The sequence below is a fragment of the Zonotrichia albicollis genome, chromosome 1 (assembly GCF_047830755.1).
Source record: "Zonotrichia albicollis isolate bZonAlb1 chromosome 1, bZonAlb1.hap1, whole genome shotgun sequence".
NCBI lineage: Eukaryota > Metazoa > Chordata > Aves > Passeriformes > Passerellidae > Zonotrichia > Zonotrichia albicollis.
The window spans coordinates 23,536,676-23,553,378 of NC_133819.1; the positions used below are offsets into that span (position 1 = coordinate 23,536,676).

The 16,703-nt window shown below is 41.7% G+C and overlaps 2 protein-coding genes across 7 annotated transcripts in view; one reads left to right on the plus strand and one right to left on the minus strand.

The window, feature by feature from the left end:
* AKAP9 (A-kinase anchoring protein 9) overlaps positions 1-5,572 on the plus strand; it is a 106,748-nt gene extending 101,176 nt beyond the window's left edge. For all 6 annotated transcript variants that reach the window (XM_014269660.3, XM_014269668.3, XM_014269669.3 and 3 more), the window contains 5 exons: positions 245-477; positions 1,475-1,560; positions 2,256-2,331; positions 3,156-3,295; positions 3,908-5,572. In XM_014269660.3, the coding sequence (XP_014125135.2) occupies positions 245-477; positions 1,475-1,560; positions 2,256-2,331; positions 3,156-3,295; positions 3,908-3,951 (579 nt within the window). In that variant the 3' untranslated portion in view covers positions 3,952-5,572. The remainder of the gene's footprint in view (positions 1-244; positions 478-1,474; positions 1,561-2,255; positions 2,332-3,155; positions 3,296-3,907) is intronic.
* Positions 4,912-16,364, minus strand: CYP51A1 (cytochrome P450 family 51 subfamily A member 1). Its single transcript, XM_005480260.4, has 10 exons — positions 16,092-16,364; positions 15,117-15,215; positions 13,968-14,144; positions 10,418-10,544; positions 9,304-9,478; positions 9,011-9,130; positions 8,353-8,548; positions 7,680-7,775; positions 6,644-6,812; positions 4,912-5,982 (listed from the first exon to the last, which is right to left on the minus strand). The coding sequence occupies exons 1-10, from the start codon at positions 16,359-16,361 to the stop codon at positions 5,804-5,806; spliced, it is 1,608 nt and encodes a 535-aa protein (XP_005480317.2). The 5' UTR covers positions 16,362-16,364; the 3' UTR covers positions 4,912-5,803.
* Between the last annotated feature and the right edge of the window lie 339 nt (positions 16,365-16,703).

A 16,703-nucleotide genomic window follows, 5' to 3' on the forward strand; every position in this document is an offset into this window, starting at 1 on the left:
TCTCCAAGAGTGACATGTAAACACCTATGTTGTCCTTTTGTGTGTGCTCTATTTCTTGCTGTTTAGTGATCCTCAATATATGAAGTTGCATTCAACAAGTGTGAGCAGCAGCACAGTCTTCTCCATTGTACTGGAATGAAATGAATAATCCCAGAAATGCTGTAGAAGTAACAATGTCAAATGTCTTGGAACTGTTGTGATTCTTGGAGCTTATGGAGCTTTTTGCCTTTTTCTCTTGTTGCAGAGGATTTATGGCAAATACCTACGAGCAGAGAGCTTTCGGAAGGCTCTCATATATCAGAAAAAATATTTGCTGCTGTTACTTGGAGGATTCCAGGAGTGTGAAGAAGCCACACTGGCCCTCATAGCACGAATGGGGGGACAGCCTTCCTACACAGACCTTGAAATCATCACACAGCATTCAAAGGGTTTCACACGATTTCGCTCTGCAGTCAGAGTGTCCATTGCAATTTCAAGGTAACCTGCAGGAAGTTACATTTCAAACAGATCTGACTGTGCTGTTTAATAGATACTTTTCTAACTCTCCAATGAAATCTAGAAGTTTTCATATTCCATCCTGTTTAAATGGCATATTTTTGGTAGTCATGAATATAGTAGGTACTTTCAGGGTGACAAGGTGAGCAGAGTGTAGGTAAATTCTGCAATAGGAATAAGCGGTCTGATTGTAGTTGAAAAGAGCTCAGTACCTGATAATCTCAGATGCACTGTACTGGGTGAAGTCAAATTATTAAAAAACTTTATTACAATTCTAAGGATTGCACTTACTTACAAAGGTTTTTCTCTGCAACTAAATTTCCTGTAAAGATTAAAGTCTTGTATGTAATTGTAATATAGATTTAGGAATTAATTTTCTTAATCTAGGCAGTCCTTTGAATTTCACAAGACTAAGGATGAGCGGGAATTGGTGAGGAAGAAAAAATAAAGTTTATTACTGCATAGTACTGCCGTGTGGCTAACAAACCTTCTTCACAAAGCTGTGAACCCCCAGGCACTTCTGTTTGCTGTTGTTCTGAGCCTTGTGTATCGTATAAATTCAAGTGTTCACATACCTGTTGTGAGAATTTTACTCATAGTGCTCTGCAGTTGCAGTTTTGGGACTGCAACAGACCAAAAAAGTATATTTAGTATGATTTTAAAATACTGGAGTGCTGTAGCTTTGGTGTTTGAGCCATTTACTGTCCACTTGGACCAATACAGCACCTCTGGAATTGTACAGGTGGAACTGAAAACAGGTTTGGATGAAAGATGGTCTCTCTTAGGGATATGCAAAAGGATGTTTTGTACTTGATACTCGGGTTTTAGATGCCCATCTGTTAATTTTGCTTGATGGAAATTGCAAGAACTTCTTATACTTTCTAAAATACAAGAAGCAGATTACTTTTATCAGACTATTTCCTTTATCCTGAAGTGGTTTGTTTTTTGTTTTGTTTTTTTTTTTTAATTTGAAATGCAGAATGAAGTTCCTGGTTCGTCGATGGCACAGAGTTACAGGTTCTGGAATTCTGACTATCAGTAGGGATGTCTTTAGCCAGAACACAGGTAAGTCACAGTCCAGTAATGACTAAAAAAGTGGTATTCACAAGTCACACCACTGCTTAATGGAGATGGGTTTTAATTTGTGTTACCCTCATGAGGAATGACTGGGGGCTGTTCCCTCTTTTGCTAGAATTGTTTGGATTAACCTATTTCTCACTTTTCATGCTCAGCACAGACACTAGCCTATTTGCACTCTTTTCAGTTTTGTTTTGCTCCATCGTGGGTGGGATTTAAAAAAATGCAGAAGGTTTCCCTATGGAGCATGTTCATGAAAGCAGTTTTAGCTGAGTCATTGGAGTTTTCGTAGGAGATCTGCACCACAGGGTCTTAGAACAAAAGCTTGTCATTCTTTTGTTACAGGTTTAAGTCTGGGAAATAGCAGCTTTCTGTTTGCTTTTCGTAGGAGTCTAAGGAGAACAGAAGCTTCTTTCTTATTTACTGTCTGTTTAGGTCTGCACTAAAATCTTTGCTCAGTCTGTGAGAGTTTTCTCATTGACGTCAGTGAGGCCAGGATTTCATCTCTGCTTTTGCTTGAGGGAGTCTGAAAGTGGCCTACACTTGTTACCTGTCATTTTTGTGACATGCAAACAGAAAACTCATATCTGAGATTCCCAGTAAAGTGCAAAATGTCTTACTTTTTTATTTTTCAAGACACTGCTTTTTGTATTTCTAATATTCTGTATATTTTGTTTTTCTAGGTAATGAATTACGGCCTGATTCATTTTCTGCTGGCATGGATCTTTATGGAGAACAGAGGCATTCTTCCAGATCCAGGTCAGGCATGGAATCTCCTAGATCTCCTATAAACTTTAAACATATATTGGGGTTCTTTTAATATTATTTACTTTCAGGCACTGTTCAAATAACTGAAAGCCTCAGTGTTTACTGCTAAGGTTTGTAACCTTTGATGCTGCAAGATCTAATTTTTTGTAAGAATATGTCAAAAATTATGTCTCAGGCATTCAGTGTGTGATTACTCATCACATGATTGAGGCCCTGCCAGTTAAACTGGGTATTTTTCATCAATGGCAGCGCTTTTATGAGTGCCATCATACTTTGATGAGCTTATATGAAGTTGTGAGTTCAGATCTTCACTGAGTATCAAACTCTAGCCATTTATGGGTTTCATTTTCATGTAAACCACCTCGATATTTGTTATTGTCTTAGTTTTTCATAACCATAACAGTTTGCTTGGTAAAAACCTTTAATCTATTTTAGCCACTGTTGACTTTTACAGAGAGTAATGACAAGAGGTGTATAAAGATGGCCGCGTGCTTGTTGACACAAGCTTCTTAATAGAAAACTAAACTTCAATCTACCATGGATTCTGCTGCAATCTAGTAGGAATTTGCTGGTCAGTCTTTGTCTCCAAAAATGCAGCAACAAATCCTGTGCAGTAGAAAGAAAAGTCCAGAAACAAAGGAGTGGTTTCTCTGGCTTGGGCAGTAGTGGCAGGGAGGTTAAATGGGTTTGATGTGCTGGCTGCTACATGGATATGCAGGCCATAAGGGATCCCTGCCTACAGTATTTTGCTGTGTTGCTGATATTTTGACTCAGTGTATCCCTTACTGAAACGGTGTGTGTTGTTGTGCCCCCAGGCTGCAGGGGATGCATGCTGATTTAAACCCAGTGTCCTTCGCCTGTCCCCAGCTGCAGAACTACGACCCCGAGAGGGCTCTGACGGATTACATCCACCGCCTGGAGGCGCTGCAGAAGCGGCTCGGCAGCGTGCAGTCAGGTGGGGCTCGGGCACCCTGCCCGCACCCTGCGCCCGCTGCCACACGGTGCTGGCTCTCTGACACACACAACAGCTTCCATTTCAATTGCCAGCCTTGAACAAGAGGCATTTCTGAGCTCTGGCAAAAAGCTCAGCTAAAAGAAGATTGTAAAATTATTTGAAAAGATTATTGAGATTATTGGTAACACTTGACTTCCCTGGTCTCTAATAAATGCACAGCAAGGCTTCAGTTGGCATCTTGCTAGGAGTTTCAGTTATATAGAGAAAAATGTACCTGGAAAATTGGGATGTGGAAGAAGAAATTTTTCTCCTACTACTTTGATTACAGAAGTTACAGTCAGTTTGTCCTATAGAATATGACAGGTTTTGTACTGAAAGAGGAATACATCAAGAAAATTGTCAGAACAATGGCATGAAATTTATCAAACTTGAGTTTTGAAGTTCTTGTGTTTGTCTTCTCCATCATTTGGGAAAACTTTGTTCTTAAAAGAGTTGATCTATAAAAGTCCCTATTCTGATTTCCCATGTAAAATCTTTCAAGCTTATTCAGCTGAATGAGTGCATGTATTTGTTCCAAATAATCCTGATGACATTTTTTTCTCTATCTTACAGGTTCGACTTCATACACTCAGTTGCACATGGGTATAAGAAGATAATACCCTTCAACGTCTCCATCACTGGCAGTGATGCTAACAGATTGCCTTCTGTAAATCTGTGCTCTTTCTGTGCTTTTGTATAATGTGTATATTGTGGGACCAATATGAACACAGCTATACGATTGTATACAGTTCCATCCTGGCACACCCACAAAGACTGGGATTTATGGATGTAGGCACTTTGTGTTCATGGGAAAAAAAATCTGAACAAAAAAAATCCCCAAACAAACCCACCCCCCAAAAATCTCCCCAAACCCAAAACAAACTCCCCCAACCATTAAATTACATGTATATTTGTGGAATGCTAATTTAAATGATTAACTTATAAAGTGTGTATTTATCAAAAGGGTGCGAAGATGAAACTTGTGTATTAATTAAATTGAGCTACATTCAGCAAAGTTTACTTGCACTTTTTCTGGCAAGGCTACTGAAGTTACATTGACTCTCGTAATATTTGCTACTGGCAGTGCTGACAGAATATCACTTGTAGAGACCTATTTTTGTAATGGTAGAAGTTTCGAATTTTATGGGTATTTTGTCAAAGTACTGAAATAAACATGACTTCATGCTTCTAAGTGTGTTGAGAACCGCTCCCTTATTCACATGGAACAGGTTGCTCCTGCCTGAGTTCCTCCTGCTTGTAGTGACTGCAGCTAGACTTTCAACAGTGCTGCTCTCAGAGAGAGGGACAGGGACAGGCCTGGCTTCTGCAGAGCCTGGTCACATCTCACAGGGCTGGGAGGGAAGAGCCTGTGCTCCCTCACCAGCCATGACTGATACAAACACCAGGTTTTAGAACAGTTACACTGAATTTAGACCAGGAAGGACAAGACAAAACCCTGGTTACATGGAGCACTGCTGAAGGGGGCACTGCCCACTCCAAGAGAGAATTACAAATTTACTGATGAAACCTTTTCAAAAAGAAGTACAGAAATGAGCATGGAAAACTTCTCCAAGAGGTTTGTTTACAAATTTAATTCAAAATTCCCATGAGCCAGAGCTCATTACCATTTATCATAAGCATTCTTGAACCAAACACCATTTAGCAATCCTGCATGAGTCATTACAAACCCAGACAACATTCAGCTATTTCACCTTTTTACACACAAACATGTTATTTACAAAATTCATGTTGTTCGTATCTTCATATTGTTACTCTTACACTTGACATCAAGCTTCCAGAGATCACCACTTTCAATTTTTTTTAGAGAATTACTTGTTTCTTTCTGAACATAAGCATTTTACAATTACTTCAAGTTAGACAGTTAAATGGCTCATTCTTGAAATGACTTACCTGTGAACACTTTGAACTCTGCCTACCACTTAGCTGCACAGTTATGTTTTCTTAAATCAGCCAAGACCATCATTCACTTGGAACAGGATTATAAATGCCAAAGGAAGGGCACCACCAAGTAGAGTCCCCTGTGGTGCCTGTTCCCAGATGGGTTTGCTGAAATTGGGTACAGAGGCAAGGTAGGCAGCCTTGCCCCTTGGTTGTCTGGGGAAAGTAATCTTCAATTACTTTTCAAAAGGAAGGAGTTCCAGTTGTAGAAATTATCTTTTTTCTTCATTAGGAGGATCTGGCATGCACCTTAAAAGTGTTACATCAATAGAAAAGACACTTTTGCTTTAAAAATGCAATGAGAAAATTGTAGAACAAACAATTATCCACAGCAGCAGTAAACAGTGTGGGCAAACAAAACAGATGCAAAACTACAATTGCAGAAGTTCTGCTACTGTTGCTTCCCTAACAGTAGATTCATCAGCTTCCATCTGCCACTTATCCTGTCAATTTTATTCAGAAGTCTGTTAGTTCACATGACTTTAAAAAGTAAGGTTTTAGCGCCAGAGTTTACAGTGACCGCCTCTTGTATCTGATAACAGGGTTGTTAGGTGTGTGTATCATTGTTGTGTAATTTATAGTTGGAAAATAACCATTGATGAGATCAAATTCATACAAACGAAGCAAAGTAGACCAAATAGTCTTAATTTGAACATAAGCGAAGTTTTCTCCAATGCAGCGATGACGGCCTAAAAAGAGAGCCATAAAATGCAGTTAGAATATTTCATTGGATCGCCTTTGGCAATCAGAAAACTTCAGAAGTTTTATGCAGACAGTAGTTGCCCCTTTCTCAACAATCTGGGGCTCTGATGTTTCACATATCCCATTCTATAATTCCACCCAAGTCTTATTTTTCCAAGTTGTCACTGCATAAAGCAGATGAGTAAGGTGGAATGAGATTGTGCTGTTCTGTCCCCACTAGGCAGCATTAATTTATGTATCAGGAAAGAAGCATTTGCAACACAGAAATGAGATCAGCTTTAACTCCATCACAGCATATTTGCAAACTGTTCTGAAAGTTGGGACTATGCAGACTTTTTCTCTGCCTTCAACTAAACTTGTGTTACCAGGTTTGTCCTTGACTTGAAAAGATGTGAGTCAAGCATCACTCATGCTAACCTGAAGGTGTTTTGATAACTGCTGTGAGAGATATATACAGCTATGACTAATGCAGAACTATTCACTTTTTTCTTTTAATAGCACCTTCAGAGTAAGAAAACTTTCAGGCAAAAACAGGAACAAAATCAAATCTATCCTCAGATGCTGCAGTGTGGAGAGGTGCTGTAGGAGATAGTTGGAGTGAGCCACCTCAGCACAACCTCACACAAGGTGCTGCATTCTCTTACTCACCAGCACCAAATGGAATGTATGTAAACTTCTCTCCAGCTGCTGGGTTATCTTGGAGGTATCTGTCAGGCTTGAAGTCCAGAGCATCATTCCAGGAGTCTCTGAGTCTGTGATTAACAGTGGGAGATACACACACTTGATGGCCAGGGGGAATATTGTATCCAGCAATAGTCTACAAGAGAAGAGACAAGACCCCACATGACAAAATGTCTCCATTTTCCTTTTTAAAATGTTACCTGAAGTGTTATATCATGACGCTTTAAATTTCAAGAGTTTTTGGCCAAGTGCATTTAAAATTACTGCAACCCAACACTTCCTCTCATACTTGAACAGGACACAGTGCTCAAGGAGTTGCAGGAACCTTCCAGCTGTTTTAGTAAGGCTGACAGTTCTACAGGAGGTTCTTTTAAAAAAAAAAGGAAAGAATGAAATTAAAATTTATTGAAAGCCTTTGACATTGAAGGGACATGGTTAAAAAAAATTTGAATTTTTGACATGGTACCGTACTTGTACAAACAGCAAGTTTTCTTTCAGATTTACCTAGTTTGTATTAAAAGCAAGCCAAATTTTTCTATTACACCAATTAAAAGTACCTGGCAAACAAGAAAATGGTGGCACCAAACTAAGCTCAAATAAGACTGGTAACTACAAAGCTACTGGTTTTGCTGAAAGAAAATAGCACATGGCTGTTGCTGGATCCCAGAGCTGCTCTTCTCCAGGTGGAACAATCCCTGTTCCCTCAGCCTCTCACCACCAGTGCTGCAGCCCCCTCTCAGCCAGGTGGCCCCTCTGCTTGTTTCACTTCATCAGTCTTTTGCTTGCTGGGGGCTGCAGGGGTCTGAAACTGGACACAATTCCACAAGAAGGTAAAAAAATACCAAGTTCAAGGTATTAATGCTTTCCTAACTCGACATTGGCTATGCTACCGCTGCCATCAGCTTTCCTCCCTGCCAACAAACACAGCTCACTTCTGTTTCCTTCTGCCAGCTGAGACCTAGCCTGTGCTGCTGCAGTGAAATTAGCTCCAAAGTGTCCTCACCTGAGGAGTTCTGGCCATTCTCATCATGGTCATTATAGGAGGTCTAAGCCTTAAAGTTTCTTTTAGACAGCGATCCAACAAACTGAGATCCTTGAGCTAAAAATAGAGAGAAAATGATGTAGCAAAATTTAGCCAAGTTTATTCAACACAAACAAAATACTATTTTATACCATTTAAAAACATAAAATAGTGAAGAGTAAGTAGTTTATATTTACATGTACTTCATTAGCTACACTGATTATTTCTTTTCCATTTGATTCAATTAAGAAGGAAAAAACTGACCAGTGCAATCAAATACAACTACTGTCTTAGTGATTTGTCTCTTAAGTATTTTCTGTTGCCTAATTAAAGAACAAGGTCACACTGCATTGCTTTCCTCAGTGAAAACATGAGGATCTTCTACAGAGCTGTCATTTATTAAACAAACATAGGAATGACAATTTCCCTAATGAACACTGATTAAAAAAACAGTATCAAGCTGACAATTTATCTGGACAGGAAGAGAGAAGAGGAAATGTACTGGCAAACAGCATTATCAGAGAATGACTGTGCCAATTATTATTTTAACACAAAAGCATGTGACTGTATTTCAGGTCCAGTGAGCTTTTAATTTTTTTTAAATAAGCATCTGAAAGTATGAAAATATCCCTCAGGACTTATGTAACATACAGACCTGATCATAAGTCAAGGGTGGCAAGTCCTCCCCACACACTGCTTTCTGCTCTGCATAGCACTGCTCCTGCAGGGCTTTGTCCCTGGCGAGGAAGAAGCCGAGCCAGGCGCTGGTGGTGGAGGAGGTGTGCTGCCCTGCCAGCAGCAGCCCGATCAGCATCCCCGCGATTTCATCGTCCGTTAGCGCGCGCCCGTCCCTGCACAGAAGGAACCATGCTGCAGCTTCATCTGTCACACTTCACTATTGAGCATTGCTATCTACACAGCAGCAGTTACAATTTCTTCTAACGTACTCCTTACTCCTACTCTTTTATTGCCTACCCTAAACAAAGAGGAGAAAGATCTAAGGGGAATGAGAAGGGAGAACAGAGGGAGAGAGATTCTTCAGGAGCCTTGAGGAAAATCATTCCTCAACAGCCAGCAAAGAGAAAGGAAGCGACCTCAGTCACCACCTCATGACCATCAATGAAAATCTCAGAAATCTGAATAACCATTGACAACTGAAGTTTTAAACCTGTTTTTAAGAGTACAACTAGGACAAATTGCATGCAACAAAACCAATTCAGAACATGTGGGAGTGTTTCTTGGGTTGTGGTAGACAGTTCCAACTAAAGAGCTCAAAGTAAATCTTCAAATAAGTCTTTAAACTCTTGGCTTACTTGTATGAAGCATCAAGTAGAGTTTGGAGCATGTCATCCTCCTTTTTCTCAGACTTTCGACGTTTCTGGATAACCTTGTAGAAAATATTCTTTATTTCTCTGTGTGCTCGATCTCGATGTCTGCGATTCAAAACACTTCCATTAGCAATTTTACACAACGTAACACAAAATGCTTATGAGCATTTATTGGGATGTCTAGAATAGCTTACAAAGAAGTGGTGGGGATGGGAGGCAATCCAAACAATGATGTTTAGATAAAATGCTTAAGTTGCTTGCTCTGTCAGTGCTGGTACCTGAAGCTCGGCAGAGGCAGCCAGCCTGGCAGCAGCCAGGCAGCATGAGTGAAACCCCCATCCAGGTCAGCGTACAGCTGAGCCACCTTCTCGTCCAGCAAGCCTCGGATCTCCTTCCCATGTAAGCAATGGCTTGCTGTCAAAATGATCAGTTCTGAAAGGGCTTCAAACAGGTCTGAGGAAAGGTTTGAAAAATATTTCAGTAATGTGGCTGATCAGATGTCTCTTTAAACAACTCTTTAATTAGATCATGGATATCTTTTTTCTAAGGTATGTCTTTCTAGAATTTTTTCTAGCAGAGTTAGTAATTCTTCCAAAGCAAGCCATGCATCACAAGCTCAATCCTTAATAAATATGTGAAGTCATACAAAGATTTAACCTTGAAATCCAAATCCATAGGAAACCAGTTAATTTTGCTGCCCACTGAATTATTTTTATACAGTAGTCCTTAGACACTTAAATATCAATTTATATATTACCACATTATGAACTACGTTTACATATAAATCATATACATTCAAAATAATTCAATATATTAAAATGTGGCATTATTATATAATTTTTATGCATTTAAATATAAGTATGTTTGTTTAAAGAATATTTGACACTGTTATGCAACTGTGAGCTTGCAATGATGATGAAGGGCAAATTGTGAGTGAGGGAAAATAACAATTTCACTTCAGTCACTAACGTAACCATATGAGCTTCCAAGATGCAGTTTTTCACTGCAGAAACTCCCAGAGCCAAGATCTTCAGCACAGGCTCTCTAGGAAGTCAGAGCTGCAGCTTTTCCCAGGGACTAGGAAGTGATTACACTGAGCTGACTGATACCATCCAAAACGAGTAAAACGGGTGCACTGTGAGCTGACTAGGAAAGCAAAACTAACATAGTCCTTCATCCCTTTCAATGATTTTCTGAGCAGCTTTATTCTCCAATAGTCTTACATTTGATTTTTAAAAATCTGTATTTTCTTTCTTCTGATATTCAGTATCCTTTTACCTATGTAGTATTTAATTTCTTTTATATTGCAGTACATCTTTTACAAAAATATACTGCATTGGCCTTAAGTACATCTCAGAAAACTGGAGGAAAAATGCATTTGATCCTGCTTACTTTTCTCTCCACATTCTCCCCATGCTTTGAAATACTCCTTTGTTTCTTCTTCAATCACAGATACATGCTGTCTAAACTGGGCAATGTTTAGCCCAGTTTTGAGCATCTTCTTCTGTTCCAAAAATACCTAAAAGAACCAAGACAGAATAAGCAATCAGTACAAGGATCATCGTATCAATGTGATTAAAACTTATTAGAATTTCTACTATAAGAACATCCAAAAGTAAATAGGGATTATGATTAGGACTGCAGGGTACAGCAGATACTCAGTTTTTACTAATAGGTAATACGCTGTTTTTCATTTCTTTGTCTTTGAAGCAATAGTTCAGAAACATTCAAGTAAAGTAATAGCTCAAAGAAGCTATTCCTTCCTTACTGCAAAAAAGTTCTCTCTTTTGCAGTAGCCAAACAAAAAAATTATTTTAGTATCTTAATTAAGCTTTCTCCCTGAAGATACAAAATGCATGCAAAGTTGAACTATGAAATGCCCTTTAGATATATAATCACAAATATAACCAGCCCCATCTTTGCAAAGTCTGGATTTAGCCTGTGTCCCCTGATATGTGGCCTCCTCACCTTCTCTCCCTGTCCTGTGTTCTCTCAGGCAGAAGGTCCCTGAACTAGAGATAACCCTTTCTTTTACAGAGCCCTCTGATCTCACTGCCCAGGAAGTCAGACAGGCAGGAGGCAAACTGCTTCCTAGGAAAATGGTGAGTTTCACACCCTTCTCACCTCTTTTTCTATGTATAGATTCACAGCTAACAAACCTACAGGTGAAAAACCCTTTTTACATGAGAACCATTCAATGTCATTGAGAAGACATTGACTCAGAAAATTATTAATTTGATTTTTATGCCCTAATTATGAATGAGGCATCTGCACTGTACCATGAGTAATACACCAAAAGCTGTCTTCCCACCAAGGGCTCTGCATGTATGATACAGAACAAAAGGCATTAAGAGAAAAGCTGCTTCCCAGAAGCTTCTGTTCTGAGAATGCAGTGAGGAGCCCAGCAGTCTGTCAGAGGGCACACATGCCACAGAGCAAAGAGACAAGCACATTTTCCCTTGCAGCATGCTAGCCACTCTCCAGCTTGATGGAGACAGGAATAGCCAAAGGAGTGAACACATCCTCTGCAATTTCAGCTCCTCTCAACAAAATCTATCTGCAAGAGGCTTGGAGGGAAAAGAGCGAGAGTGAATATGAGTTGATGTATTGACTATGGATATTAACAATTACCAAAATCACTGGTAAGTAAACAAGTTACTAATTTTAAAGATGGTTCTTCCAAACACATGACTGAAAGTCACAGAATTAACAGATAGTTAGCACCTTAAGCAGAGAAAAGGGGGTCCCAAAAGAAACTTTGGGATGACCCACCAATTATTGAATGCCAATGAAATTTTCCATGGCTCTCTAAATGCCTTCCTATTAGATGTCTGAAATGAAATCGTGGTGGTGACACTGTGCAAAAAACCCCAGCTTACCTCTAGCAGAATGCATTTGGCCACAACTGGCTGGGCTACCTCTCTAGCTTCATAAAGGGAAACCAGAGATAATCAGAGTCAGAGATCATGTAAAGGTCAATAGCAAACTCCCTGCATCTCTTCACTGTGGAAAAGAAGTAATTTTGGGGGGAAAAAAGGATTTTTCTGAGGAACCTGAATCTGCAGAGATAATAGGAAAGAAGTCCTTGTGGTATCAAAGGTATGAATTAAACAGACATATCCACAGATACCCAAGGCTTACTGAGTAATATGGTTCATCTCTTGACTAAAGCAGAACTCAAGCGCACTCTAGGGAAAAAGAAAACCTAGAGTGACTGTAGAAAAATACCTAATTTCAGAAAAAAGCAACAAAAAGCTGTATATGGTGGGTCAATGAGGTAGGCCTTAATCATCCCTAGGTGCCTGAAGTACATGGTGATAGAGAAATGCCCATTTCCAAGGAGCTTACAGAAAATTCTATAAAACTAATGGATGAGATTAGATCACATCAGAGAACTAGCTCTTGCATGAAGACAGACATCCAAATCCATCCACAAACAAAGAGCATGAAAGCAGACGTCAAGCCATCTGTAACAAGTGGGTAAACTTTCACAGAATTAAGGACAAACCATGACCTTTAAGTTTCAAGAAGACATCCCATGACAGTCAGAATCCACAAAACAAGTACAACACAGTGAAAATCCAGCCAAGTTTGCAGCCTGATTCACAGATACTCTTCTGAAACAAGTATATACCAGAGAAGAACACGAGATGCACTGCAGAGAATCGTGCATCCTCCACACTCCACCAGCTGCAAAAGCGATTCACAACTCCATCCCTGACTTTTTGAGGAAGACCTCTGACTATGTGAACTGGTAGAGACAAGTCTGTTAGAATGACCCCACTCATGGAAGAGATCTGCTAGGACACAAGAAATTGTCTCCTACTTGTTGTCCAGGCTGCAGTCCTGCTGGCTCTCATAGGGATGAGGAGCTATGTCAATCCATCAAGTGGCAAAGAACCTACCACCCACCCAACCAACTCTCCCCCAGACTGCTATCCACAATTTAGTACTTCTGACAAAGGAGGAGACAACCAAGTTCTCCTTTACCTACTTAGAAAGTAGCAAGTTGCTGGTAGTTAGCTGTGTATGAGATTTCCAAAAGAACAGGGTATGGACAACATGCTTATTCTGTGGATCGTGGCAAAATGCCAGCGTGGAAGCACAGAGAGTAGTGATTACTGCCCCTAAGCCACATCATTAACAGGGCAACAATCACAGCATGCAGGCAGGGATGAATGAAGAGATATGCTAAGGAGGAAAATAAATTGATGCTCACAGAAACTAGTCAAGTGACTGGCATTCACACTAACAAAATGAGGCCAGAACTGAAGATCCAAAATATATCACAGTGCTGTTTCCTCCACCCAACTACTCTGCTACACAACATGCACTGAACAGAGTGCCAGTGGGGCCACAGAAAAGTTGGCTTCTGCACTTTGAGTCTGACATGACAGGCCACCCTCACAAACAAGAAAGCAGCCAATGCCTAGCTCAGATACAATGCCATGTGACACAGCCCCTGTGCTCCCATGCAGACTGTATTCTGCAAACATACACAGAATTATTTCTGTCTGAGCAAAACAAAGCTTGTGGTTCAAACTGTTAAATTATTACTCCCATGTCTAGATTTGGCATGGCATATATATAAAGTTACCACTCTTAGGGCTTTCTCAGAAGAAAGACCTGAAGTTGCTTGGAAGGAAAAAGTGAGCTGCAGGCAGTGGCAGGCTGCATGGGAAGAAAGAAGTGACTGACTGGTTTTTCCTCTATGGTGAGATTAGATGGTGTCAAAAACGAAAGATAATATGCAGAGTGACAAACAGCCAGGTGGTAAACAAAGCAACCTGAACATTCCAGATTATCCACGAGACTGCTTACCTATTGCAATATGTACAGATCATACAAACACAACCCCAGCACATAGAGCCAGGAGCTCAGGGCTGCCTACACAGCCCTGAAGCTGCCCTGCTTTCCTACTGATGGCCCTGGAAATACAAACCGCGTTGGGGACGTCGTAGGCGACGCCCCTGCCGAAGACGGGCGTGGTGAGGCGCGAGTACACGTCCTCCGCGTTCAGGTCCTCGTTCTTGCTGTTGAACAGCAGCGCAGCAGCATCACTGCCCAGCAGGTACGTGAATGTCTTGCCAACCATAGTGAAACTGAACACAGGTCCGTACTAAGAGAGAGAATAAAGAAAAAACTAATTGATTTGAAATAAGAACAAAAATCAATAAATCCCTATCCCGTATAATCTTTCATAAATGAATTTTTCTCCTAAGAAGTATCCAGACATTTAATAAAGATAAATATATTTTAAACCACATTTGAATTCGTTATCTATGTACACACTAGTGATATCTGATGTTACAATGAACACATGAGAGCAGGTACATTTTAAAACCATTTATTTTTGAAAACATTAATAAAAGATCAGTCACACCAAAAAAAATAGAAGAGATATTGCAGCATATATTGACCCCAGTAATCTACAAACACTGTCTCAAAAAATTATGGATTTATGGAGATAGATAATTCGGGGCAAACATGATTTTGAAGTTTAAGTCATCTGTAGCAGACCTTCATGCATCAGATTCGGTTTTCTCTAAGCTAACCAAGCTAAGGTTTAAGCTTACAACTCTAGTTTTAGACAATGTGAAACAGCTTGATAAATTAAATTTGATAAATTTAATTTAATTGAAATTAAGGCTCTACTGATTTAGTTAATTCCTTCTGGGCTGTTACAGTATAAAACTACTGAGGTTTTATACACTGGCTCTTTTAACATCAGAGAGGCCCACAGAGGTGGTGAGCTACATTCCAACCTGGTCACAGATTGGTAAAGAATATGAGCAAAGGTTACCAATTACAGTAAGAAATAATTTCACGCAAATGACTTTTTAATTAACTTGTGATTCAGCTATGAGTATTACCCAAATGTACAAGCATATTTGTGACGTGAATCACAAGAGCTCAGAAAACACTACTACATAAAGAGATCTGAAGATCACAGAGCCTACTGTGCACACTCCATTCTATGTTTGAGGTGGTAAATGAGAATAAATTGATTTTCAACAGGCCCCATACAGAGAACTTAATAGATACACAGAACTGTTTGTATATGCTCAGCCAATCATGTGGGAAAACGTACCTTGTCATAAGCATTTTCCAAAAACTCAATGGGACTCTTTCCAAATGCAATTGCATGACCAAGGAAAGGGATGCCTGATGAAATAAAAGGTGGGTAGTTCTGTAGAAGAAAGAGAAAAATAAACACTGAATTTTCTTCAGAGATTATCACAGACTCATGAACTAACAGGATATCCCAAGCTGGAAGGGACCCACAAGGATTGAAGTCCAACTCCTGGCCCTGCACGGGACCACCCACAAGGGTGACAGCACGTCCGTGACAGCATGTGCCTGACAGAGCTGTCCAAACTTCTCGAACTCTGCCAGGCTTGGTGCTCAAAGTACATGTGCCAGTGCCCAAAAGTTATAAAATCATGTCCATTTACATAAAAACTAACCACAGAGAAAGTTTTAGATATATTTGTTTAAACTCTTTTGTGAAAAGGCCAACTTTAAAAAATTATTTAGTTGTTTAGATAGAGCTATATTTAAAAGCAGTAAAGGTTAAAATAAAGTTAATATGATTACGATTCTTCCTACGCTCCCTCTGAATGTGAAGCACAAAGACACTGCAACTGAAGAGAAAGCAGCCAGAAACGAAACAGTGCTGGAGGATTTGCTGAACAGCCCCTCAAAACACCTTCATACATTAGCACTGTGTTTCATACATTAGCGGGCACCTTCTCTTAAGCTCCATCGATTTAACAGTACCGGGAACGCCCCAGGGCTCCGCCAGCCGCGAGTGCCTCTGCCCCCCGCGGTACCGAGCAGCCCGCTGAGGGCCAAGCGGGCCGGCTGTCCCACGGCGCGGCTGCCGGGAACGCCGCCCGCCCGCCGGACCCGCTCCCCCACGTCGAAATTTCAGTGCCGCTTCCCCCGCACTCCCGAGGGCTGTCCCGGGGCCGCTCCCGAGGACTGTCCCGGGGCTGCAGCGGCCGCCCGGCTCCCCCGGCCCTCGGGCACCGTCCCCGCTGCGGCCGCCGCCCGCCGCGCTCACCTTCTGTTCGGAGCCGAGGTGTCGCCGGTAGCCGAGCTGGAACAGGTAGCCTAGGCTGAGCGCGAAGGCGGAAGCGGCCAGCACCAGGGAGAGGGGGTTGCCGACGGCCACCCGCTCCAGCAGGGACCCGCCGACCTCCATGAGGTTCAGCATCTTCTCGGCGCCCGCCGCCATCGGCCGTGGCTCCGCGGGGCAGGGCAGGGCGGCGCGGTGGGCCGGGCTGGCGCGAGCCCGTGCGGCGGCTCCGGCGCTGGGCTGATCTCTGCCCATGTGACGATTGCCGGCGCCGCAGCCAATCCGCGGCCGCGCCGCGAGGGGTGACGGCATCGCCCGGGCTGCGGCGCGCGCCATTGGCGGGCGGCGGGCGGGGGCCGGGCCGGCCGCCTCAGGGCTCGGCCCCCAACGGCGCTCGGCGCCTGAGTGTTTGAAACGCTGGGTGTTCTCGAACAGCCGTACAGCGCGGCTCTCCTGCGGGAAATTATGCCTATGACGGTGAGCCGTGCCTCGGGCATCACTGCCGGCGCCCCCGCTGGCAGCCCAGGGCGCTGGTTTGTAAGGCTGCACAGCGCCCGGAGAACGAGAACCGCTTATTTGTGTTTAATTCCGGATGCG

Excerpts from the sequence above, each read along its gene's own strand:
- CYP51A1 (XM_005480260.4), bottom strand. The coding sequence starts at position 16,361 with ATGGGCAGAGATCAGCCCAGCGCCGGAGCCGCCGCACGGGCTCGCGCC. Across the intron at positions 6,813-7,679 it reads GAATGGCCAGAACTCCTCAG|ACTATTGCTGGATACAATAT; the intron begins GTGAGGACACTT and ends CTTCTCTTGTAG. Across the intron at positions 5,983-6,643 it reads ATACATTCCATTTGGTGCTG|GCCGTCATCGCTGCATTGGA; the intron begins GTGAGTAAGAGA and ends CTCTCTTTTTAG.